At 49.0% G+C, this 23,479-nt stretch overlaps 13 protein-coding genes across 13 annotated transcripts; 9 read left to right on the top strand and 4 right to left on the bottom strand.

Moving 5' to 3' along the window:
- Positions 1 to 171: 171 nt before the first annotated feature.
- ASPWEDRAFT_32489 (uncharacterized protein) lies at positions 172 to 1,343 on the top strand (the record flags this gene model as incomplete). The annotated part of the gene is made up of 3 exons (XM_040833674.1): positions 172 to 622; positions 675 to 1,011; positions 1,064 to 1,343. The coding sequence occupies 3 exons, from the start codon at positions 172 to 174 to the stop codon at positions 1,341 to 1,343; spliced, it is 1,068 nt and encodes a 355-aa protein (XP_040683974.1).
- Positions 1,344 to 1,758: 415 nt separating this feature from the next.
- On the top strand, positions 1,759 to 3,633 carry ASPWEDRAFT_164322 (uncharacterized protein). Its single transcript, XM_040829883.1, has 2 exons — positions 1,759 to 2,057; positions 2,118 to 3,633. The coding sequence occupies exons 1-2, from the start codon at positions 1,856 to 1,858 to the stop codon at positions 3,560 to 3,562; spliced, it is 1,647 nt and encodes a 548-aa protein (XP_040683975.1). The 5' UTR covers positions 1,759 to 1,855; the 3' UTR covers positions 3,563 to 3,633.
- A 576-nt stretch (positions 3,634 to 4,209) lies between these two features.
- ASPWEDRAFT_705228 (uncharacterized protein) lies at positions 4,210 to 6,522 on the top strand. The gene has a single exon (XM_040839131.1). The coding sequence runs from the start codon at positions 4,554 to 4,556 to the stop codon at positions 6,429 to 6,431; it is 1,878 nt and encodes a 625-aa protein (XP_040683976.1). The 5' UTR covers positions 4,210 to 4,553; the 3' UTR covers positions 6,432 to 6,522.
- A 91-nt stretch (positions 6,523 to 6,613) lies between these two features.
- ASPWEDRAFT_32492 (uncharacterized protein) lies at positions 6,614 to 7,219 on the bottom strand (the record flags this gene model as incomplete). The annotated part of the gene is made up of 1 exon (XM_040833675.1): positions 6,614 to 7,219. The coding sequence occupies one exon, from the start codon at positions 7,217 to 7,219 to the stop codon at positions 6,614 to 6,616; it is 606 nt and encodes a 201-aa protein (XP_040683977.1).
- Positions 7,220 to 7,441: 222 nt separating this feature from the next.
- Positions 7,442 to 9,664, bottom strand: ASPWEDRAFT_45850 (LSB5 family protein). The gene is made up of 5 exons (XM_040836634.1): positions 9,400 to 9,664; positions 9,291 to 9,336; positions 9,017 to 9,168; positions 7,921 to 8,964; positions 7,442 to 7,871 (listed from the first exon to the last, which is right to left on the bottom strand). Exons 2-5 carry the CDS (start codon positions 9,303 to 9,305, stop codon positions 7,859 to 7,861), a joined length of 1,224 nt encoding a protein of 407 aa, XP_040683978.1. The 5' UTR covers positions 9,306 to 9,336; positions 9,400 to 9,664; the 3' UTR covers positions 7,442 to 7,858.
- A 576-nt stretch (positions 9,665 to 10,240) lies between these two features.
- ASPWEDRAFT_120950 (3'(2'),5'-bisphosphate nucleotidase) lies at positions 10,241 to 11,296 on the top strand (the record flags this gene model as incomplete). Its single annotated transcript, XM_040829032.1, has 1 exon — positions 10,241 to 11,296. One exon carries the CDS (start codon positions 10,241 to 10,243, stop codon positions 11,294 to 11,296), a length of 1,056 nt encoding a protein of 351 aa, XP_040683979.1.
- Positions 11,297 to 11,471: 175 nt separating this feature from the next.
- ASPWEDRAFT_120178 (mitochondrial 54S ribosomal protein uL6m) lies at positions 11,472 to 12,351 on the bottom strand (the record flags this gene model as incomplete). The annotated part of the gene is made up of 3 exons (XM_040828970.1): positions 11,472 to 11,845; positions 11,904 to 12,017; positions 12,078 to 12,351. The coding sequence occupies 3 exons, from the start codon at positions 12,349 to 12,351 to the stop codon at positions 11,472 to 11,474; spliced, it is 762 nt and encodes a 253-aa protein (XP_040683980.1).
- Positions 12,352 to 12,511: 160 nt separating this feature from the next.
- On the top strand, positions 12,512 to 15,135 carry ASPWEDRAFT_164334 (putative nuclear membrane fusion protein Kar5). The gene is made up of 6 exons (XM_040829884.1): positions 12,512 to 13,001; positions 13,054 to 13,877; positions 13,923 to 14,144; positions 14,195 to 14,251; positions 14,299 to 14,641; positions 14,692 to 15,135. Exons 1-6 carry the CDS (start codon positions 12,899 to 12,901, stop codon positions 14,721 to 14,723), a joined length of 1,581 nt encoding a protein of 526 aa, XP_040683981.1. The 5' UTR covers positions 12,512 to 12,898; the 3' UTR covers positions 14,724 to 15,135.
- ASPWEDRAFT_705529 (uncharacterized protein) lies at positions 14,839 to 15,912 on the top strand. The gene has a single exon (XM_040839134.1). It carries the CDS (start codon positions 14,979 to 14,981, stop codon positions 15,522 to 15,524), a length of 546 nt encoding a protein of 181 aa, XP_040683982.1. The 5' UTR covers positions 14,839 to 14,978; the 3' UTR covers positions 15,525 to 15,912.
- A 387-nt stretch (positions 15,913 to 16,299) lies between these two features.
- Positions 16,300 to 17,947, top strand: faeB-2 (putative feruloyl esterase; the record flags this gene model as incomplete). The annotated part of the gene is made up of 2 exons (XM_040833676.1): positions 16,300 to 16,639; positions 16,704 to 17,947. The coding sequence occupies 2 exons, from the start codon at positions 16,300 to 16,302 to the stop codon at positions 17,945 to 17,947; spliced, it is 1,584 nt and encodes a 527-aa protein (XP_040683983.1).
- Positions 17,948 to 18,732: 785 nt separating this feature from the next.
- Positions 18,733 to 19,960, top strand: ASPWEDRAFT_121600 (uncharacterized protein; the record flags this gene model as incomplete). Its single annotated transcript, XM_040829093.1, has 2 exons — positions 18,733 to 19,221; positions 19,277 to 19,960. The coding sequence occupies 2 exons, from the start codon at positions 18,733 to 18,735 to the stop codon at positions 19,958 to 19,960; spliced, it is 1,173 nt and encodes a 390-aa protein (XP_040683984.1).
- A 552-nt stretch (positions 19,961 to 20,512) lies between these two features.
- ASPWEDRAFT_176973 (uncharacterized protein) lies at positions 20,513 to 20,974 on the top strand (the record flags this gene model as incomplete). The annotated part of the gene is made up of 2 exons (XM_040831584.1): positions 20,513 to 20,683; positions 20,744 to 20,974. 2 exons carry the CDS (start codon positions 20,513 to 20,515, stop codon positions 20,972 to 20,974), a joined length of 402 nt encoding a protein of 133 aa, XP_040683985.1.
- Positions 20,975 to 21,291: 317 nt separating this feature from the next.
- gpi16 (GPI-anchor transamidase subunit GPI16) lies at positions 21,292 to 23,208 on the bottom strand (the record flags this gene model as incomplete). The annotated part of the gene is made up of 3 exons (XM_040829038.1): positions 21,292 to 22,337; positions 22,400 to 22,794; positions 22,850 to 23,208. The coding sequence occupies 3 exons, from the start codon at positions 23,206 to 23,208 to the stop codon at positions 21,292 to 21,294; spliced, it is 1,800 nt and encodes a 599-aa protein (XP_040683986.1).
- Positions 23,209 to 23,479: the final 271 nt, after the last annotated feature.

Raw genomic sequence — 23,479 nt, forward strand, 5'->3', positions numbered from 1 at the left:
AACCCAAGGCCTTTCTGTTTGTTCTCTCCCTCTCTTTCTTTTTATCTTTTGTTTTCCTTCTTTTTCCTTTCTCTCTTCTACCAAATTCTGGGTTGGCAAAGTTATCCGGCCACCCCGACCATCACCTTCAGACTTTGCATTTCTCCCGTTCTATCTCCTTGCTCATACCTGATGGCCGTTCCAATGTCAACCGAGAGTGGCCGACTGCCAGCCATCGAGGAGGATTGGTTCAAGCTGGTCCAAGAGCATGGCCTCAAAAAGAAGACCGTCCATAGCCCGGACATCATGCAGACTGGATCTAAAATAACTGTACAGCAGTTTCTTGTTCTTCGATCCCTCTGGCCAAAACGGAAGGGAATAGATGAGATTCGTCTCCCCGAAGTCCATTACTCGAAGGCCAAAGATAGACTCCGGGACTACGGGCGATTTGAAGCTTATCTCAGTCAGATCGAGAATAAGAGAAGTGACCAGGAACTTGCAGAATGGGAAGGGCTGGGAGAGTTTGCCCCAGTTAGGGATTGGCAACTGGATATTGAACGCACCGATGAAGATGACGAATCTTCAAAAATCCTCACTCTGAATCATGGGAGCACTGAATCAGAGTTGTCATGGGAAGATTCAAGTAAAGTTGCCTCTAGAAGCATATTGTCTTCACTGTCACTGACCAAAAAAAGAAGAAGAATTTTCTTTCGAAGCATCAAACCCCGAAAGAGTCATAAGGGTGGCTTTAATCACGTATCTGAAGGTTATTCAGATATTCAACCCCGATACACAGATAAACTGGATCGTGGCAGGGAATATATTCACAACAAAATTCGACTCTGCTTATATGGTTGCGCGAACAGACGGTCACTTATGTTCCAGAGACAGCAAAGAAGTCCTTGCAATCACCAACACGAAGCCTCGAGTTAGGGATAGAGCAGATCCATCAGCGTATATGCAGGAATCAGCCCTGATGGCTGGATGGATCTTGCACGATGAAGAGCATTCTCGAGAAGTACCGCTCTCTTCGTAAGTGAAAAACACCGCGGAAAATAGTGATCACTGATACTAATTTACGAAGACGACTCTTAGTTTCCCAGAATCGAAACGAAATTTTCTTGACGTTTGCGTCCTACAGCCCCGAATATGTCAAATATCTGATGATGAAAGACCACAGCAAGGGTCCCGGATTACTCAAATACTTCAAGCAGAATCGCAGCAAGGATCCTGGATTCCTCACCATGCAAGAATATGGTCCCTGGGATATCTACAACCATGTACATATGCGTCACTTGTCAAAGGTTCTAATGGCTTTCAATCTGGAAGCTACTGCGATGATCAACGAGTCGGCCAGAGAGTGATTAGTGACCCGAATGTATATCATCGGGTTCTTCGATGAAGAACGCCGGGATTGGCGAGCTGGCAGAACACCATTCCTAAATCTATTCGTTATTTTCCATTCAATGGATTCCATTCATTAAAACGGCATGTATTATTGTAATCAGAAAACAACATGGAACTGAAGTATACGCACCTCCAATACTATGATCTCACGAATTAAGTTATCGAGAAAATTATCCACGTTGGAGGGAACCAGAGAAAGACTCATTGATATAGAAGGGATAAGAACTGGAATAATACTTTAATATTTATAAATAACCTCATACTTCGTCGTGAAGGTGATTTGGTACCAATTAACGGTTCTCCACATAATCGCAATAGATCGGCAATTATCGTCATCGGCCGACTAATAAACCCCAACTTTCCCAGCCCCCCGCTCCGATGCTTACAACTCCATCTTTTTTTCATACCATCGCCAGGGGCATCCATCTTCTTCAATGCACAGTTGGACAGTGTTTACCCTACTGATATAATGCCTTCTGACGAGCCTACCACGGTAGAGGCAGCGGAAGCTGCCAGAGTCCCTGTGACCGAGCAAACACCGCTGCTTGGTGAGACAGCGCAGCCTGATGAAAGTGAAGAGCCCGAAGTTCCTCTGGCCAAAGAACCCAGCACGAAGGAATTGCTCTTGGTTCTGGGCAGTATCTGGTTGGGTGTATTCCTGGCAGCTCTAGGTATGATTTGGTGTTGAATTGCCGTTGTTGGGAGAAAAGCTAACTTGATGACTGCTACAGATACAACAATTGTTGCTACATTGACAGGTCCCATATCTTCTTCCTTTAACTCTCTTTCCCTGCTTTCCTGGCTAGCAGCATCCTATCTCATCTCTAATGCTGCCTTCCAACCGCTGAGCGGGAAATTGACGGATATCTACTCCCGACGGACTGGACTGATCTTCTCCAACATCTTTTTCGCGGCCGGGAATCTGATTTGCGGTCTCGCCAATAGCGAGTGGCAAATCGTGCTTGGTCGTATTATCGCGGGGATTGGAGGAGGCGGCCTTCTAGCGATCGCGACATTTGTCACGTCGGATCTGATCCCTCTTCGGAAACGGGGAGTATGGCAGGGTATCGGGAATATCTGCTATGGCGCTGGGAGTGGACTGGGCGGAGTGTTTGGCGGCTTCATTAATGACACGCTGGGATGGAGATGGGCTTTCTTGATCCAAGTCCCTTTTATTGTGGTTTCGTGCCTTCTGGTCGTGTTCACGGTGAAGGTGCCGGTGAAGGAGTCTGATGCGTCAAAGCTGAAACGGATCGACTTCCTCGGTGCTATAACACTGCTCATCACGCTGGTTTTGTTCCTGCTCGGCCTCAATGCTGGCGGAAGCCAGGTTTCTTGGACACACCCTCTTGTTCTCACCTCGCTGCCACTTTCTGTCGTGTTCCTGGGCATCTTCATCTACATTGAAGCGAATGTTGCGTCTGAGCCTGTGATTCCTGTCCGTCTTCTGTTAGACCGGACGGTGGCTTCGGCCTGTCATACGAACTGGTTTTCAACCATGGTTATCTTTGGCCTTCTCTTTTATCTGCCGCTCTATTTCCAAGTCCAGGGCCTTTCAGCCACTGATGCTGGTGTGCGATTGATTCCATATGCTGTTGGGACATCACTTGGCTCGCTGGGTTGTGGCGTTATCATGCGTGCCAGTGGTCGGTACAGGCTGCTGAATCTGACCTCGGTGTCCTTCCTAGTTCTGGCGACGATCACGATCTCTACAATGACCCTCTCTACTCCTGGGTGGGTGCCTTTCATCTACCTTTTCCTTTTGGGCCTTGCCTACGGTAGCATGCTCACAATCACCCTTGTTGCGCTTATCTCGGCTGTCGACCATCAGCACCATGCGGTCGTCACATCAGCATCTTATGCATTCCGCAGTACAGGGAGTACGATCGGCATTGCCATCGCTTCTGCAGTCTTTCAGAACTTATTCAAGTCGGAGCTCTGGTCTCGCTTCGGCGATCGCGACCATGCCCAGGAAATCATCTCCCGGATCAGGGATAGTTTGGATGAAATTGCCAAGCTCCCATCAGACTGGAAATACGGTGTGTTGGATGCGTACATGGACTCTCTCCGAGCGGTCTTCTTGACGCTCTTTGGGCTCGGCGTGTTGGGAGCGTTGGCCAGTTTGGCCATGAGAGAGCATAAACTGCACTCGAACCTGTCCAGAAGGGACCAGTAAGGGTGTCTATACAAGTAGATATATACACTTATGAGCATAGAACTGTCAATATATATCTTCATCCTCTATCGAATCACTCCTCCTATCCAAAACATACCTCTTGTATGCGGCCGCTGATTGGCTGAATCGGCAGACCGCCAGTCCCCTCCCCAGCAGCCAATCAGAGCCGCGGCCTTCCCTCTTCGCCGCCAGTAACCGCGGGATATCGTCACTTTCTCTTGTTTTCACTCTCCGCGACATTGAGAAAAGAAGACGCTTCGACATCGCAGTCGCTCTCATCGAGTGTCTTTGTCTGTCGCACATCTTCCGGACTCACAGTCAATATCTCCACCATCGATAAAAAGCGTTGAACCGACCCACATTCGACCTGGTGGCACGATCACTTCAAGACGTGGCGTCGCCAGTTGGACAAAGCGGACCCCCAAGCTCATCCTTTCGTCACATTTTCTTTCATAGCCCGCGTGAGACCTTTTTGAGGTTGGCAACATACTACGACTACGACTTGCTACACACCGCTTCCTAGCCCCTTTTACAAACAAGTTTGCACATTTCAAGCCCTTGAGTCTAGGTCCTTGTTGGTTCCCCCCAGCAGGAAGGCAGTTGGGGCTTTTTGCCACGATCACTTTACATGGCTCTGATACCGTGGTCAGTTGAAGGAGAGGTTCTTGGGCTGCAATTGAAGTGTCCCGATAAAAACGCATATAAATCACAGCTCGACTGATAGGCATCAATTTCTTTATTTTTGATTTCCCGCCTTTTTTCTTTCTTGCCTCTCGAGATTTTTTTTTCTTCGCACCGGTTGCGTTCTTTCGTCAAAAAGCATACAGAAAACCTTTATCCGCTGGGTTTCGTTCTTCCTGTCGTTAGGCTTTTTTCGAATCGTTTTCTATCTCGATCAACCCTATCTCGATCAACTTGACGTATCTTGACGTGCATTCGTCGCATTGCCACGGCATTTTCGACACCGATAACGCATTTTATTGAACTTGACATGGCAGTTGGCTTTCAATCCGATAGTTCATCTACTCCCGCTGGTATCACAAGGGGCGTTTGGTCGAGTGAGATGGAAGTTGGCAAGGGTAGCGAGGTGATTGCAAACCAAGAAGGATACAGGATTTGTCCCTATAAGAGTTCAAAACAAGATATCACCCCATCGAGTCGTCGCCGGAAACGTTTACTTTTGTCGACTGAGAGCGCCTTTGCCGACAATGTACTCCCATCGCTTGTCCAGAATCCCGAAATCGAACTGCGTTTGATTACGGACGAACCATCGGCCCTCCTTGCGGATACGAACAAGGTCCCTCATTATATGGATACTGTGGATAGCCAGACATTTGAGAAAAAGACGGGTGCACGAAAATGGCTAAAGGCTAAGGCGGCGGAGCTTTGCGAATGGGCTGATATGCTCTTAGTCGCCCCCATGGATGCTGGAACATTGGGATCGATGCTTTACGGTCTTACCAACACTTTAACGCTGGCGCTTCTTCGTGGTTGGATGTCGACAAAGCCTGTGATTCTTATCCCGGGCATGACTGTTCCGGAATGGGATCATCCGTTGAGCAGTAAGCAGCTGAAGGAGATTGACCAATTTTGGCCATGGATCAGTATTGTCACGCCCTTTTTGTGTAAATCCACAAGTCCTGAGGAACTGGTTCAGCTGCCTTGGGATGGCTTGAAGGAGCTTCATGAGACTATGGAAAAAACCCTTGGGGTGCCTTTCACAGAACAACTTTCTCTTCCCCGTCAGATTGACTACACAACCTCGTCGACAGAGAAACAACCTGGGAATGCCGTCTCGTCGCCACCCCGGCATTTACAATATCGTCCCAATCATGACGGACAGGGTGCACCCACCTTACCCCTTGAGCTATGGTTAAATGTGTTTGAGGATCAACTAGGAGATTGGGAAATTGCCAAAGCAGTTGGCATCCCAACTAACCTACCAGTCCCCAAGGAGTGGCAAAATCACCTTTTGAAGATGTCTACTCCTGCATCGCTAGAATATACTATTCTCAGAGGGTCTTTCGCTGCAATCCAGAGACGTATCGTCGCTTTGCCACGCTGGAAGCCGATTTCTGATCTCGCTTGTCACCTTATTTTCAAGTTCTCCCGAACCGATATACTCTCTTATCTTACGGAAAACAACCTCGACTTGTTGTGGACGACTTCTCGCCACACGAGTCTTCCATATCGGGCGTCAGCAATCTATGGCAACCCTGATATCTTGACCTGGTGGCGGGATGTCCCTGCCCTGCCTACCAAGGAATATCATGCTGATGCTATAGACGGCGCCTCCCGGGCTGGATACGTTAACGTACTCGAGTGGTGGCGAACCTCCGGTCTCGAGCTCAAATACAGTGAGAGGGCACTGGAGTCTGCTAGTGCAGAGGGGCGTGTCAATGTACTAGATTGGTGGAAAAATGCTTCTGCAAATGCCCCTGCATCGAACCCTCTCCCCCTCAAAGTCGGCAAATCCGTGCTCCTCGCCGCGCAGTCTGGCCGGACGGCATCACTCGGCTGGTGGGATGCGTCGGGTATTCCCTATAGCCATGGAGAATCCGTGGCTCGAATCGCCAGCACGCACGGACATGTCCACGTCCTCGAATTCTGGCACCGATTGAAGGGTTCTAAGATGATCTTCGACTGTCAGGTCCTGGTAGGCCCGACGAAGAACGGCCACGATAACGTTCTCGAGTGGTGGCGACGCAGCGGCCTGCGGGTTGAGTTCAAGACGTGCGATATCGAAGAAGCACTGGAAGACGCAGATCCAGTGTCTGGAGCCGAAGGGCGTGTCCGACGATGGTGGGCTCGCAATGGACTCAACCTTGGAGTCGGAACGAGCGAATGGATGAAAACCAAGGTTCTCTAAAGCATCTTTTCTTCTTCCACCAGCTTTTATTTTGTGATTATACGGTTAACAGGATTTAACAATACCCCACTTTGTTTAATAATGGAGTACATATTGCATGTATAGCATGGATGACGAGACGAAGAATGGACCGCAATAATGTTGATATAATTATACAACTAATTCAAACTCTTGACTTGAATCTATTTCAACAGAACCATATGCTTAATCTCCGCCCCAGTCAAATAATCCCGAATCTTCTTGAACCCATCCGAATCCGCAAATCTGAAATTCTGCTCAACTTCCTCCCACCCACTCAAAAGCACAAACTCCTTCCCATCATCATTATCATCTTCAACCCTCCAACCCCCCAACACTGGAAACGGCCTTGTATACTCCTCGAGATAGTGCTTCGACCCACCAAAAACCCTCTCAAACTCCCCCTCCCTCTTTACACCCCCATTCACAAAATATCTCCCAACCCCAACAACAGGCGCAGAAAGCGGAATCTCCCCCTCCCACAGTCTCTCAAAATGAAACATCCAAACAACATCCACCTCATCCCGGAGCAGCGCCAGCAGTCCCTGATTCGTAGTCGACGGGATCCATTCCTCGTAATGCTGTTTTGCAGAGTCCCAGCCGCCGAGGAGGTAGATGTAAGAGGGGTCTTCGAGTTGGGTAAAGAGGTGGACTTGGTAAGTTGAGAAGGCGGTTTGGGCGGACTGGGCTTGTTGGAGGTGCGTTATTGTGGTGCTGGATGGGGGGTTGTGGGATTTTGTGTGGAGGAGGGCGAGTTCGGTTATGGGCATTTTTGGTTGTTTGTTGGATTGGTTTGTTTGTTTGATATTAAGTAGGGGTGAGGTGAGGTGTGTAATGAGATAGGATGGGAGTTGTTCTTATGAGGCAGGATTTATATAGTTGGGGCTGTGAGACCAGCTTCCTATTTGGGAGGTAGTGACGTTGCGTTTGTTGCCTGTGGCGATCTTCCAATGGATCGTCTTTTGTCGCGATTATCAAAGCGCAAAGACCGAGTCTAGTGGATTTATCGTCTTATATCCGGTTTCAGCCAGTATTGTTAACTGTGGTTGTGGTCTATCCTACATGATCTATGGATCTACGCTCACCAATCCACTGACTAGTATACAATGCTGGTGATATGTTACAAGGTCATGTGGTTTATTCAAATCATACGTCGCTGGAAAACATACCCTAACATAGCAAACCCTCAGCCATCCATTCCAGAGGCGCCAGTCCATATCATTCTACATCAACCTCCATCCGGTGAAGAATAACGGTGAGTTATGTCTATCTCAGACGCTTGCTCCAAACATATAACAAAGAAAATAAAGAGATAATGCATTTCCCAGAATAACGCACTATGCCTATGCTGATTCGACTGTGCTCAACACGTAATCTGCAGCTGCACTTCAATTGGGCTGCTTCAGATTTCAAACCTCCCTCCTGGAAGAATGTTAGTTCATATACGCCATGGTGGCATAAGGATACATACCAAGTAGGACCAGATGTCCCAATTCTAGGTGTACAGATGGCATTTCGATCGCCAAAAGGATTGTTTTCGTCATCATCGTCTGATTCCGTGTCCGACTCTGTCTCGGTATCACTGTCGTCGTCGTGAGGAATAACGCGATGTGAAGACGAAGGAACTGATAAGCTCATAGGCCTAGGAGGACGTGGCGGCTTAGGAGGATTAACACTGAGCCCCGCAAATGACTCTTGCACATCATATTTGTCGGGATTCCAGCCAGATTCAAGAACATCCTGGTCACTGTCGCTGTCGTAATCAACGCTCTTGTCCAGGACTTCGAATGCCATGAGAGCCGTGACAAGCTCTTCATTGGAGTGGATAAGGCTGCCCAGGAATTCCTCACTCTCCACGTGCTGAATATATCGAAGAATTTGACGCCTAAGCTGCTTGCAAGTCTCAAACCGGTTGAGAACCTCAGCATCTTCACTCACCCGGTGAGTCTCGCGGTTGACAAGTTTAAGTGCATTCAGAAGATTGGTACTGGCGACGGAAGAAGAGGCCAGGGTCTGTAGAATCTCTGGTTTTTCTTTCTCCAAGTTGAAGGATCTCTCACGAAACTTCCTCTCCCTCTCCTTCTCCTTTTCCTTTTCTTTCTCCTTCTTCTTAGCTTTACTTTTGCTCTTGGATCCACCGACAACAGTCGATGGCCCATTACCGGCAGAAATGGAAACAGTGTGGCCCATCGGGGGCTCATCAGAAGTGCCAGACTCCCGAAGAACCTTGGCCTTGGCTTGACTAGCGGGTTGTTTGCGTTTCGGCAGCTGCCTGTAAAGACCCGCCACCCTTTCCATGCCAGGAGTGGTCTTGTAGGACACTGCCCATTGTCCAAAGAGCTGCTTGCACTTTTGCTTCACCAAGGGATCAGAAACAGGATCTGTAGCAGCGATCCGCAGTCGTTCCAGCAGCATCTCATCTGCGAATTCTCGCAAGAAACGATCCCCTGTGTTTTGGATCAAAAAGTCAAGAATAGTGAGTGATCTTAGTTGACGGTGGAGATTTCCATATTTGCTGATACAAGTCAGATCCTAAGTGGTTTGGACTAGAATGATGAAGGACTAACAGTTTCTTGCGCAAGGCACGGCTTGCTTCAGTCGGGCCAGTGTCCTGTATGCGCACGACCTCGATAAGATCAACGATCCCGCTGGAGTCCTCGACCTCATATTGTTCACTGGTGAGGACTTCGATCTGCGCAGTCACAGCGGAGTAAGGTTTCTTTAACAGACAACAGTCAGAACCATAGTATATTTGAAGTTTGCAATAGCCAATTTCATGAGATCAACATATCCAGCTACAGGATCAACGGTAGATGCATCACTTGACATAGTACGACTTACAGATGAATGAAACATTATAAAGATTGCTTAACGACCTTCCCTGGAGCTAATCAATGTCAGAATAACCAATCATCCATGAATTGAAAACTATGCATCAAGTTCAACTCACGACTATGTCTATTCTCCGAACATCTGCGTCGGTGTCAACAAACAGCTAGGACTCCCCAGGGTCAGTTCCCATGGATCAATATTCAACCCGGCGAAATCTCGTCTATAGAATAACGCATAGGATCGCTGAATTCAAGAGCACAATGGTGGCGCTGTTCAACACTGAGTACCTGGAGTTATGGGCGAGATAGCAGACAGTGACGTGTTAGACGCCGTTGTCGTCAGGCCGTATTGTCTTGGCGTTGATCGACGGCGTGGATGCTTGCACCTGGAGCCCGGCTCGGCCAACGTGGGGGAGGAGGCTAATCTCGAACACGAATAGATTCCAAAAGCCCTGCACTGCAAGACCTGAATGAAATATAAGAAAGACGGAAGCGCCCCTCTGAATGGCTTCACTTGGATGATAGCCGGGAGTCTCGTGACTGCCCCTCGCCAAGGTTCTCCGGGGGTGCTCTATCCCCGAAGGGGCCTAGGGCGGGGCAGACTTGTCTGCCTCGTTGCCTGAGTGTTGCGGCAGTTGCGCATCGCATTGTGAAACATGTCGATGCGTATTGCTTAGATAGATGTATGGGACTGTGCAAGTCCAGGAACCATTCAATTGATACCCACGGGCTGTCACTTCTATTTACGCCCCATCTTACGTACATCTGATCACCTTGCCCATGGGCACCCGGTCGAAAACTCGGGCAGATCCTTCGTCTATTCGCCGGCTGCTTTTCTCCCCTCTGCTGCTCTGCTCCACCTTTCTCCTGGGTGCTAGCATCGTGTTTAAAACCCACCGTGTCGCACTTCCTTTCTCCCCTTTCTTCTCCCCTTCATCCTCTTATACCCAAGTCGCAACCATGTCTTACCAACAAGAACGTTACATCGCCGAACTCGCCGTCCAGCGTGCCACCCTCCTCACCCAGAAGGTGTTCCACGAGAAGGCCAAGGGTACCGTTTCCAAAGATGACAAGTCGCCCGTTACAATCGGTGACTTTGGAGCCCAGGCTCTGATCATCCAGGCTATCCGCAAAAACTTCCCCGAGGACGAAATCGTTGCCGAAGAAGAGGCCAGCTCCCTTCGTGAAGACAAGGCGCTGAGTGCTGAGATTTGGAGATTGGTTCAGGACATCAAGTTGGAGGATGCTGAGAGCGACAACCTGCTCGGCGGCCCATTGCCCAGTGAGGAGACGATGCTGGACATCATCGACCAGGGCAAGAGCGTTGGAGGATCAAAGGGCCGCATCTGGGCTTTGGACCCTATTGACGGCACCAAGGGTTTCCTCCGTGGTGGCCAGTATGCGGTCTGCCTCGGCTTGATGGTGGATGGTGATGTCAAGGTTGGAGCCATTGGTTGCCCCAACCTGCCCGTTGATGATGCTGCTCTTTCTGCTGGCATTGGCGCTGACCAGACCGACGCTGCTGGCAACGGTGTTCTCTTCTCCACCATCCAGGGCGAAGGCTCCATCAGCCGCCCTCTTACCAACAACAAGCTCGCCGAGAGCAAGCCCATCTCCATGCGCCCCGTGCCCGATGTTTCTCAGGCCGTTTTCTGCGAGGGTGTGGAGGCTGCCCACTCCGCCCAGGGCGACAATGCCGCTGTCGCTCAGCTCCTCGGAATCACTGCCTCCAGTGTGCGATTGGATTCGCAGGCCAAGTACTGCTCGATCGCCAGAGGTGCCGGTGACATCTACCTGCGATTGCCCGTCAAGAAGGACTACCAGGAGAAGATCTGGGATCACGCCGCCGGAGATCTGCTTGTTCGCGAGGCAGGTGGCCAGGTTACTGATATCTACGGCCAGCGATTGGACTTCAGCAAGGGCAGAACTTTGGCTGCCAACAAGGGAGTCGTTGCTGCTCCCAAGGCCCTTCAGGACCAGGTTATTGGTGCCGTGAAAACAGTTCTCAAGCTGTGACTTTCTCCTAATCCATGATGAAAATGAACCCTGATGATGATTTTGGTCAGACCACGCTAGATGCGTCTAAAAGTACATAGGGTAGAAAGATACCAAACGCAGAAAATAAGACAATGTGCTTCCAATATACATGTACAAAAACATTACTATGGGGGCAACCCCGAACCACCCAAGTTTATCTAATCTTCTTGGCCTTCAACTTGATCGTCTCCCCGTTCACAAAGATACCCTTGCCCTTGTAAGGCTCGGGGATTCTCCATTCCCTGATTTCCGCCGCGAACTTTGTCACGACGCTCTTCTCAACACCCTCCAACAGAATACGTGTTGGCTGCGGGGTGCTAGCCTTGACGCCTTGCGGGATTGGCAGCTCAATTGGATGCGAGTATCCGACCTTAAGAGAGACGAACTGCTGACCGGGGTATTCGGGCTCAACCGTGGTGGCCGTTGACTCGACACTAGCTCTGTAACCGACACCGACCAGACTCAGAATGCAGATGTGGCCTTCTGACACGCCCAGGATGTGGTTTTGTAGATGTGCTCGGGTGGTTCCTATAAAGACGTAGGTGTTAAGATACGTTCCAATGCCAAACTCCCACGTAACACGTACCCCACATAGCACGCTGGTGTGCGATGGTTGAATCTTCAACAGAAAGACTGGCTTTTCGGGCAGCTTCGTCGTGGGCGACATTCACAAACGAGGGAATGTTCAGTGTCAATTCACCTATTGCCAAGCTCAACGGTTAGTCCTACTCCCGAGTCAAATAGAATCTCATGAACCGACCCAATGGTCCCTTGATCTCAACTGCAGTCTTGGGGATCTCCTTTCCCCTCCCCCGGATCTGTGCCTGGGGCAGATCAACGAATTTGAGCGACACTTCCGGTGGTACTGATATGGCGGCGCCGCCGACTCGAGATTGCGCCGGAGATGTGGTAGAGAAGCATTGTGGTCGCTGAGAGGGGGAAAATGCGGGTGCTAGAAAAATAGGTAGCTGGCTGGGCCTGACGGTATTCCGTGCAAGCTTTCTGAAGCAGCTCTGGGGTATGGAGCAAGACATGGCGATGATGATTGCTGTTGTTTAAGCGTCTTGGAACTCCGATCCCGACTGGATTTTGTCCGGGGCCCTGCACTCCAAATATGGTTAGTGCGGTAACACGTGACTTCATCACGGTTTCTATGTTTTGAGAAACATCATCTTTAGCAATTATCTCTCTGTTGAGGGTGATGGTAATGATGGTGCTTGGTGTTGCTGACTCTCTGATGTTTGAGCTTCATGTTTCTGTATGATTTGTCCAGCTTTTACGCAATAATGTGATACCCGAATCTTTTTCTTCTCACCACTGCGCTCCTATCTTCAATTCCTCGAAGTCATCTCTCACTTTGATATTTTTTTTTATTGATTTTGATGATCTTCTACTGCGTCTATGCTTGATTTCTCTTTTGAATTTTTATAATTTTTCTCTTCATCGTGTCTCCTCCCAGCCTTTCTTCTAATATCGTGTTTTCTCGTTCCCAGTGCACTGAAGCAAAACAAAGACAAGACAGTGACTTCTCATCAACGTCTCTTGTTCTCTGACTTCTAATCCTCGATATTAGCAGCCACGATGATGGTATCAGGAGCATCACCATCTTCCATATTCCTCACTGCTCTATTTTTATTTTCATTGATACCCTCAACCGTCAGCCGTGCTGATGGTATAACGAATGGTATGTTGCTTGATATCTGAAGCGACGTGAGCTACGCTGACAGAATTACAAGAGCTTTCTACTCAAAGGGACAACTCATCTGATGATATTGACTTGGTTTCGTTCTTGAACTCCAAATCGCAGCAGCATGACGCCATTTTCACGGAAGCAGTGCAGTTGCTAGAGTCTATGCAATCGTCACCATCTTGCAATCGAATCGCTGCCACGAGACTCGTTACATCCTGTCAATCCATCGGGGGAAAGGCGAGCAGACAAAGTGATAAAACTCATACCCATGTGTCGTTGGATCACGTTCGCTCTCTATATGCAGCAAGGCTTGCCATCTGCGAACTCAATGGGGCTGGGGCATCAATTCCCCCTCCATGTATCCCTGTGACAGTTTTACCACCCCAAAAGAAAGGAATCTTTGACTTTTCCAATAATTATAAACCCCAAATTAATATAGCGGACTCCATGCCCAAGGAAGTCCTGGGATCCTGCCTCAAATCACTGGAATCACGCCCACAGTGGTGGACCTCTTATAGTAACAGTAGGCAAAACGCCGTGGTGATATGCCAAGCAGCAAGGGTTGAGAACGAAAAAGAAGAACTCTTGGGACTTCACAGATCTATAGTCGAGAGCACCATCAAGCTCAATGATGGGTTTCAGGAAGCTCTGCGAATGGCCGCCGACGAGTCTTCTCAACATAGAGCATTCATGCATGCAAACGAAGTTATGCGAGCTAGACTGGTTCATGATCTGGAAGAAACAGAGTCACGCTTCAAATACTTTGTTGCAAACCTGTTCCATGACATTGAGTCGAGTTTCGATTCGGTCATGACAATTATGACTTCGGTTCTTGGGAGGGTGCAGACGGAGGTAACAGTCCTCGGGAAGGTGAGAACATCTTCCTTGCGCAGGATATTTCACTTACACTCCTAGGATATCAAAAACGCATCCAACGAAGTGGAACGGTTGCAGCAAGCTCTAGAAGTCGCACATGCTGAGGCATTGGCAAGAAACGAACAGTTGACGGATATACATCAACGAGATGCCTTAGCTCATCATCACCTTGCCTCTTCCATCCAATCCTCGCTAGGGTCACTTTTACAGGGCGATATATCCAGGATTTCCCAAAATATGAAGATTTTCGATTCTTCGCTGGTAAATATTTTCGGTGTTTGATGACTTTCATGAGTAGCTGACCGTATTAGGAATGGCTTTCTGGGAAGATGGACCTTATTGTACAGCAGGAGTCCAGGATACAGGAGGTTTGTGCTCTTATGGAATAAGTACGGACTATGGCTAATTTACATAGCGACTGCGGACTTTCGAGGCATCGCTGGAAGAATCCGAAGTAAAAGCCGAAGGTTTGCTGCAGACTCAGAAGTTGCAGACTGAGGCTATCGCGACACAATCGCAAGCCCAAGAGAGTCTACAAACAAATATGAGAATCTCACAGGCGCTTCTTGATAAGACGGCAGCCACAGCAGCGAATTTGCAGACAATGATAGACGAAACGACGGTCAAGTATAAAGAATATCCTGCTCTGGGTGGTTTCTTGGGAACATACTCTGCATGGACGGTATGTGCCCTCCTTTTCAGTATCATCGGGGCGCAAAACCCAAGATCTGCCTTAGCAGTTTTCTTCGTTGGCAGCAGTAAGTCTCTCGACTGCTCTATGCGTTTCTTTACTAAATTTAATCTCCAGTCCACATGGTTGCTACGAAAATATTTTACTAGAACGACATAACGACATAACGAAAATTTTATATTTATTTTTCTTTTCCAATTAAACATCTGCGTTTATTTCAGCATATACGGCTTTACGACCTTCTTTAGACAACTATACGACCATCAGAAAAATGCGGTTTCATGGGTTATATCGCATCGGGGTTTGCTTCTTCATGGCGTTCTTACACTCCGCGGGTTGGAGAGAGATGATATCGACCGGGTGATAGTTTGATTTGATATCTTTGATATGTTTTATTCCCCTTTATGACCTATTTTATTCTACTTATTGCCAGCTATCTTTATATTCTTAAACGCTTTCCCGCCAGATCTAAAGAATGGAGAGCACCGAAGTCTTCTGTCCAGGAACTGAGCATCATAGCAGCTTTGTTTGCAATACTACCTAAATTACATGACGAAACACATAGTCAATGGTTTAGAATATACCTCAGACTAACTGATACTACCTTACATGTAATTGTCAGCAACAGCCCGCTTCAGATCCACATGCACCTCAATATCTCACCGAGGGGGAGCTCTAACATTTCCAGGCCCTGGCTGATGTGTCGAATTACGAGTCGAACAAAGGGAAGAAAATGGCTTGATTCCATCTGGTTGGCCGTTCGTTGCTTCATTAAACTCGCATGCCTCGGTGTTTTGAGGCCTGCGGTTAGTTTGGTAACATGGAAAGATTGGATGTATTCAAACTGTAAGGCCTACCATTTTGATAGCATATCCAATACAGGACCAATTCAGCAGAATCAGGTCGGGATGACCCAGAAAAAACCCCAGTGGAGATATGGGTGGCTCTAAAGAAACGGACACGGCTTCTACTGCGCCTAATTACACCCTGAAGTGAGGTTGAAGTGAGAGAAACCGCATCAACCATGCAAGATGGCTGTAATTTTCCAGAACATCAACTGTCTGTTCGGCATCGGGACATCCCGAGTTCATCGATGATCCTTTCTTCAACTGCCGACTTCGACATCCTTCAAAAGTTTCGCAGGGATGGCAGAAGGATGCCCAAGCCTTGAGCAGCAGCATGGGCAATTCCTCCGCGTCTGTGGAGTCTCCTGACGATCCCCGCATTCACTAAGGCCTCACCAACGCCCACCAGGGGCCCCCGATTTTCGCTGTTCCTTGTTGCTGTGATCCACTGTTTACAACCCAGAGTCAGCAATATCAACTTTCCCCCTCTGCAAGCTTCTTTTTGTGCCTACAGCAGTTCCACTTTTATGACACAATTCCAGATCGCAGACCCATCTGAATGCCAAATCCGTTCTCCCTAATATACAGGCCTCCAATCATGGTCATATCCGCTCCCACCCAATCCCACACACGGCATAACTTCGGAGTTCTCTAGCACTCAAATTCAATCGCTTTTGGGGCAAAACAGAGATTACATGGTTCCTCTAGTTGATAATTCCACCGAGTACGCGTGTACCCCGCGCGGAGAACCTCGAGGAGGAGTCGAATGATGAGAGATAACAGCGCAAGAGATGCTATATAGCGAGCTTCGCCCCCATAGAGTCTCTTGCAACAAGTTGATCGCAGGCCAAGAGACAGCATTACACTGGGTTGATGCAATATGACCCGTCTTCAATTTTTCCTTTCTGTGCTGGCTATGGGCTCTGCAGCCCTAGCGAGTCAGGATTCCTTCCAGTCCAAGTGTGCAAGCTTCGCGGACAAGATTGACTTGCCCAATGTCAAGGTCAATTTCGTTAATTATGTTCCTGGGAACTCGAATCTGTCGCTGCCGGATGCGCCGGCTAGCTGCGATTCATCTTCCCAGGAAGTATATGCGGACATGTGCCGAGTTGCCATGGCTGTCGCAACTTCAAACAGCAGCGAGATCACCCTGGAAGCCTGGTTTCCCCGGAATTACACCGGTCGCTTCTTGAGTACAGGCAATGGAGGTGTTTCAGGTTGTATGTATCATCCCCTGTCACAATTTATGCAATTCGGTTTGATGCTGAGACACGTCGCTACTAGGCATTCAATATTATGATCTTGCGTATACCGCCGGACTAGGCTTTGCTACAGTCGGTGCCAATAATGGCCACAATGGAACGACGGGCAAGCCCTTCTATCGTCATCCTGAGGTTATTGAAGATTTCGCTTGGCGCTCAATTCATACCGGAGTTGTCGTTGGCAAGAAGCTCACTAAATTGTTCTATGATGAGGGTTACAACAAGTCTTACTACCTTGGCTGTTCCACGGGTGGCCGTCAAGGCTTCAAGTCGGTCCAGAAATTCCCCAATGACTTCGATGGTGTCGTTGCTGGTGCTCCGGCAATGAACTTCATTAATCTGCTCTCTTGGAGTGCGCATTTCTACCCCATCACCGGTCCCCCTTCGTCAGAAAGCTATCTTTCACCGGCTAAGTGGAAGGTTGCCCATGATGAGATCCTGCGACAATGTGATCCGATTGATGGAGCGAAAGACGGTATTATTGAGGACCCTGATCTCTGCCATCCGATCATGGAGCGCATCATTTGCAAGCCTGGCTCCTCCAACTCAACGAACTGTCTCACTGCAGCCCAGGCACACACTGTCCGGGAAGTTCTCTCACCTTTCTACGGCGTGAACGGAACCCTCCTCTATCCCCGTATGCAGCCAGGATCAGAAGTCCTTGCTGCCTCTATCATGTACAACGGACAACCCTTCCCCTACAGCCAAGACTGGTACCGCTACGTCGTTTACAACGACACGAAATGGGACGCTTCCAAATTTAGCGTTAAAGATGCTGCCGTGGCCCTGGCTCAGAACCCGTACAACATCCAAACCTGGGATGCTGATATCTCCCCCTTCCAAAAGGCAGGCGGCAAGGTCCTCACCTACCACGGTCTCCAGGACCAGCTGATCAGTTCCGAAGACTCCAAGCTGTACTATGCACGAGTTGCCGAGACCATGCAAGTGCCCCCAGAGGATCTGGATGATTTCTACCGTTTCTTCCAGATCAGTGGTATGGGACACTGCAGAGGAGGCGATGGCGCCTCGGGTATCGGAAACACTGCTCAGTCGTATAACGGAGATAACCCAGAAAACAACGTTCTCATGGCCATGGTCCAGTGGGTGGAAAAGGGCATTGCTCCAGAGTTTGTCCGTGGTGCCAAGTTCTCCAATGGTGTCGGCTCGGCTGTTGAGTATACTCGCAAGCACTGCCGATACCCACGCAGAAATGTGTACAAGGGACCTGGAAACTATACCGATGAAAATGCATGGCAGTGCGTTTAATTCTTTGTACTGTCGGGTATTAACCTGTGCATATGAGAAGATCTGTATGGTATATATGTAAATATGATTAGCGATAGCAATAAATGCGAGTGAATCTCTGCTATTTGTCTGAAGAACTGTTCGTTATCCACGATGTCATCCAGTTCGGACGGCAGAAAGAGGCGGTCGGAAGGGGCAGAAAAGCGCCTCCGTTCGAGACCGCAAACCGATGGCACGACTTGCTCCCACCTGCCATCCAGTGCTATCCCCGCAGATTTCACCAGGGCTTCCCTTGCCATCATCAAGGTTACAAAAGGATATATTTATTTTTTGGAATTGTATGTGTTACCCCTCCATGGAACCCATTCCGAGTCCCGTGTCCTCGTCCGAGGCTTTTCTATCCCAACCCCCTCCGCAGAAAGACAGATCCACATATACAGACCGCCTTGGGATCACCCTACAAGGCTGGCTTAAACCAGGCGTTGGGGTCAACAGTCATGAATATTGTGGATTTTGATTTATCTCTGCTGTCTGCGTGTTCCTGCACAGCCAAATACCCGTGCACTGTCTTTTTCAACCAACGCTTTGCTGTCCTTTTCGAGCTGAACGCCGGCTGACACTCCACTAGCGCTGATCGGGATCGCTGGTTTCCCCCCTCAAGTTCGCTACCGTCGGTTCCTATCATCTGTGTCGTGAAAGTGCGTGCAGTCAGATCAGATACGCAAACGATACCGAATACTATAATTACAGTCTCTTCCGCTGGAATTGAAATATAAAAGATGGCCGATTCGAATCCAGACGCTCCAATGGACGAGTTCGCGCAGACTCGAGGAGGCGATGATTTGTTTGACGATGAGATCGTCCCGGTTCCTGCAGAACAAGCTCAGCCAGAAGTTCAACCGCAGGTGGAAGAACCTGTTGCTCCTGCTCCTGTTGCTGCTGAGAAGCCGGATAGTCACGATGTACAGCCAGCTCGTATTGACACCCCACCGCGTTCGCGTGGTGGAGAACGAGGCCGGGGACGGGGCCGAGGTAGAGGTCGTGGTGGACGAGGATCGCATCAATCCGGCCAAAGACGCACAGAAGGAGGCCCGAGGAACAAGGCAGGGGAGAATGCTGCCGAGAAAGAGGTTAAGAATGTGGAGGAACCAGTTCAGGACAAGCCCGTCGAAGGGACAGAGGAGCCCAATAAAGAGGATGATGCCGCATCGGACTCTAAAGTGGCCAACGGGAGTGAAGCGCAACGTGTGCCTGCTGTCCGTGGAGATAGGAGTGCCACAGGTGGACTGAAGAAGGTATGACAGTAACACCTAATCTATTATGGACAATGGATACTAACTGCCTCCCCAGCCAAAACTCACCGAAGAAGAGCTCTCACAGAAAATTGCGGCTGCAAAAGAGAATGCTGCTAGAAAAGCCGCAGCCCACGCCCGCGCCGAAGCCGACCAGGCATCATTCCTCGAGCGCGAAAAGGTTGCACAGGAAAAGCGACGTCAAGAGCGCCAAAACCGCGCTGTCATGGACAATGAAAGAGAGCGCAACCGACAGCGGAAGCTTGGCGCCTTGACTGGCCGAGAGTGGGATGCTGTGAAGCGGGAAGAGGACTACAATCCGCGTGGCGGAAAGAGTGGATTCCGACGAGGAATGCACGGCGGAGTCTCGGGGTACACTCGACGGGAGTTTGACGATGGCCACCCTGGAGAAGAGATATCGGACCGCCACCACCATCCAAACAACCACCGTGGACGAGGAAGGGGAAGAGGTGGGCGGGGCCGCGGGAACGCTCGTGGCCCTCGAGGAGATTCATCATTTGATGGTGCACCTGATGGTCCTGCTGCGGAGGAATCTAAGCCTTCGCCTTCCGCTCCAGTCATTAACAACGAAACCGAATTCCCTGCACTGCCCGGGGACTCGAAGAAAGACAGCACTTCTCCCGCTAAAATTGCAACCGCCCCGGTTGCTGCGCTTGACAAACTGGAGTCCCTGTCGCCCGTGAACGGAGCCACATGGGCCGATCAAGTCGAATCGCAGTAAGAAGATGAACGGCCTTGACGTTGGACATATTATACTCCCCTGCTTTTAATATCGCATGCACCATGAACGCCCAAAACATCACCGGATGTAAATGATCGATACCTGATATACCACTTGGTTGGATTTTTGTTTTCCCTTTTTGTTTCGTTTTTGGAAATTCGTCTGCATTCATGAGCTTTCTTGGGTTATTATTATTTTTTTGACATTGATGATATTATACCACTGCTGGTTTGGTTATGACTTAGTGTACAGTACATTCTGCTTGCGTCCCAAATCAGCAATACTTGATGATTCTTTTAATTTGCACTCCCTCGAAGATAAACCAAAAGACCGCCATCTGCCATAGTTAAGCAGAGGTGGCGTTTTCCAATAATACGTGCCATGTTGTTCATGATGAAGTCATTGATGGTGGTTGTGTATAACAACTACATATATGAATCAACATCACCAAGACAGCTCACCTTTTTTATATTTGAAAGACCTTTTCACCCAATGCTGAATAGAAGGTTGGATGAATTAATAGACTCAGTCGAAACCAGTCACCAAGGCAAAATGGCAACCCCCAGCTCTCCCACTACAGGCGAAAGCCCCAACCACCAACCCTCGGCCACGATGGGTGGTGCAAGTGCCTTTCCTACACCAGCCAACAATGTAGGCGGCGGCAAAGGCTGGGGTGATAAGGGATTTCGCAAGGGTGGCATGGACGGACCCGGACATGTACATGTACGTTACGTATCCAACCTGTCCATCAGAAAGCTCAAGACTGACGAGAAACGAAACCAGAGCCAGAGCGCGCTAGATTTCTGTGGTAATTTCCTCGGTCTCGAGCAGCAGAAAAGCTTCGGGGAAAGTAACCATAGCAAGCGGGCTGAGAGTGCTGGGTATGGGACTCAGAAGACGAAGAGTGGTTACCCGACTTGTGAAAATGAGGATCATAGCTTTATGAATCATAGACCTGGATGTCCGGGGACGTTGCCTGGTTGGAGCAAGACGAAGAACTTTTTGGAGATGTAAGTCTTTTTTTCTTTATGCATGGCCTTGGCTATCATGTTTATCTGGGTTGGTATGGCATTGACGTGGTTACTGCTAGGTTACATCAGGGCGGAAGATAAATGAAGTCTTTCTGTTTTAATGCTAGGCAAGGCAGAGTATGCATTTGAGATGAAAATTGGGTATTTGAATCATTGGCATACAAAGGATCTATAGATTGTTCATACAAGATTGTATACCGACCAAAATTATTGACCTTAGTTGAAATTGGATACATCAAGCCCATTGATGATCTATGGTGATATTTTAATCATTACACCGAAATATATGCAAACCGACGCCTATTCCACCTTTGAAGACTTCCCACGCACCCGATCACGCAAAGCCACCACCTTGCTAGCGATTCGGCCTTTGAGTGTTTGCGACGTAAGTGCAGCTGCTTCCTCTGCCGAGACAAAACGACGAACAAGCAAGTTGAAGACGCTGCCAAAGGCAAGTGCGATAACGGTACTGGTGAGAATGATCACATTGTACGGCATACTGAAATCGGGAGTCGGGAGAGGAAGGAGAAGACTGGTCGTACGGATGTAGATCGGGGTTTGTCGAGTATTGGCATCATCCTCTAAGCTCACAAGTTTTATCACTGCGGGAGCAACATTGAATCCGCGATTGGCATCGGGTGGATACTCAGTGTACCGTAGGATGGCTTTCTCAAAGTCGTATGTAAGCGTCACGGTAGAGGCAGCAGGGACAGACAGCGCCAGTTCGAGCTGGGTACCACGCTCTCGGTCAATTGCAGGTCTGTAAAATGTTTCCTTGATGATCTCGGATGCTGCAACTTGTCGGGGAACGCCATCAAGTCCTGTAATAGTAGCTTGCAGTGTGTGGACATAAGGCCTCAGAAACCACGGGAGAGTCTCAAAATAAATGAAGTCAACAGCACTGGTTAGCGACGGGTTATCAAAAATGATCCGCATGCCTCCCCGTTCTTGGCCGTGGCCAACAATAGTTCGCTCCGCACGCAGAACAGGCTCATCTAGTGGGACATTGGCCTGGACCTCCTGCTCCGGGAGGACTAAGTCGAATGGGTTCGAAGGGTGCAAGCTAAAGCAGCGGGATATTCCATTTGAATCCTTGTTCTCAGAGGCCTCCGGAGACATATACACTGTTCTTTCATGTGGCACACGGAGGCAAACAGTCTCTTCGCTAGAGCCCTGGTCGTCTGCGAGCGGACAGACACCACTGATACTGCGCCCAAAAACTTCTGTTAGGCTCCATCCTTTCTCGGAAGTTTTCTCCAAAGGATAACAAGTATCTCCCGAATGGTAAGGCTTGGAAGTGTCACACACAAGCTGGTCAGCAGGGACTGGCCGCGGGATGGGGTTATCTAGTTAATAGTTAGAAACTGCCAATATGAGAATTATGAATATAAAAACGAAAGCAACTCACCTCGAGGTCGTTTTGACCTATCAAGATCAAGCACCATGTCTATAGTCTGCTCAATCTGCACCAAACATTCGCCTTCCGAGGGGCAAACGGGGCGGATATCAACAGACATGCTCTGCCACGAAGCATCAAACAGCTTATGACCATCGAACAAACTAGAAACACCTGCCTTTCCTTTGCAGGGAAGGAGTTTCAAAAAGGGTGTGAGGTTTTCTGTGCAGACAACCTCGCCAGGAAGCGTTCCATGGAGAAGATGTAATTGGCTCGAGGGGAAGTGATCCCCGGAAGGTTCAAAGGAGACAACCGGTCGAGTAGTTCGAGTCGAGTCAATGAAGTTCAAAGATGCGCAAAAGAGGCCTGATAAGGACTGTGTCAAAGTGATCCATTTCGCAAATGCCCTGGACAAGTGTCAGCTTGGAGATAGGTCCTCAGCCCAGTGATTGAGACACGTACCCCTCATCGTTCGGGGCATCTATCCAAGCCCATAGCTCTACACCTGTGCCTCCTTCTTTCGAACCATTCCAAGGTCGGGGACCCCAGCTTTCAGCATCCCATCTTCCCGTTGTGAATCGGAGATGCAGCTCCTTCGTGTGAGCGTGTTGCAAGATCTGGCCGAGAGCGCGGGGGAAATATCGGAAATGTCGTTGCTCAAAGGATTCCTGAGATGTATTACTTCGGAAATTGAAGGATGATAGCAGAGCAGATTGGGGTAACGGTTGTAGGACGAGCTCTTCGTGATAGTCCGACGCCGCGGAGGTGAGGGAGGACAGCGCAGTGAGGATAAACAGAGGGAGAAGAAATAGGACCGTCATCACGTCATGCTTGCCAGAGGAGAGCCTCCAGTCTGTATATAGTGCGAATATCCCACCTTTTCAGCTGTCAGCGAGCCATGTAACGGGGAATTATGAGGTAGTTGGAGATTGGAAGCTGTCGAGATTCCCGGGGATAACAAATGAAGGACCGATTGAGGTTAGCACCACGACATAAAACCAACACCTAGCAATGGGATATTAAATACGTAGACATTAAATTATATTCGGCTCTTAATAACTAAATTACTATCCAAACTATTTGTACTTCTCA

This window comes from Aspergillus wentii, assembly GCF_001890725.1.
Source record: "Aspergillus wentii DTO 134E9 unplaced genomic scaffold ASPWEscaffold_9, whole genome shotgun sequence".
Classification (NCBI taxonomy): Eukaryota; Fungi; Ascomycota; class Eurotiomycetes; order Eurotiales; family Aspergillaceae; genus Aspergillus; species Aspergillus wentii.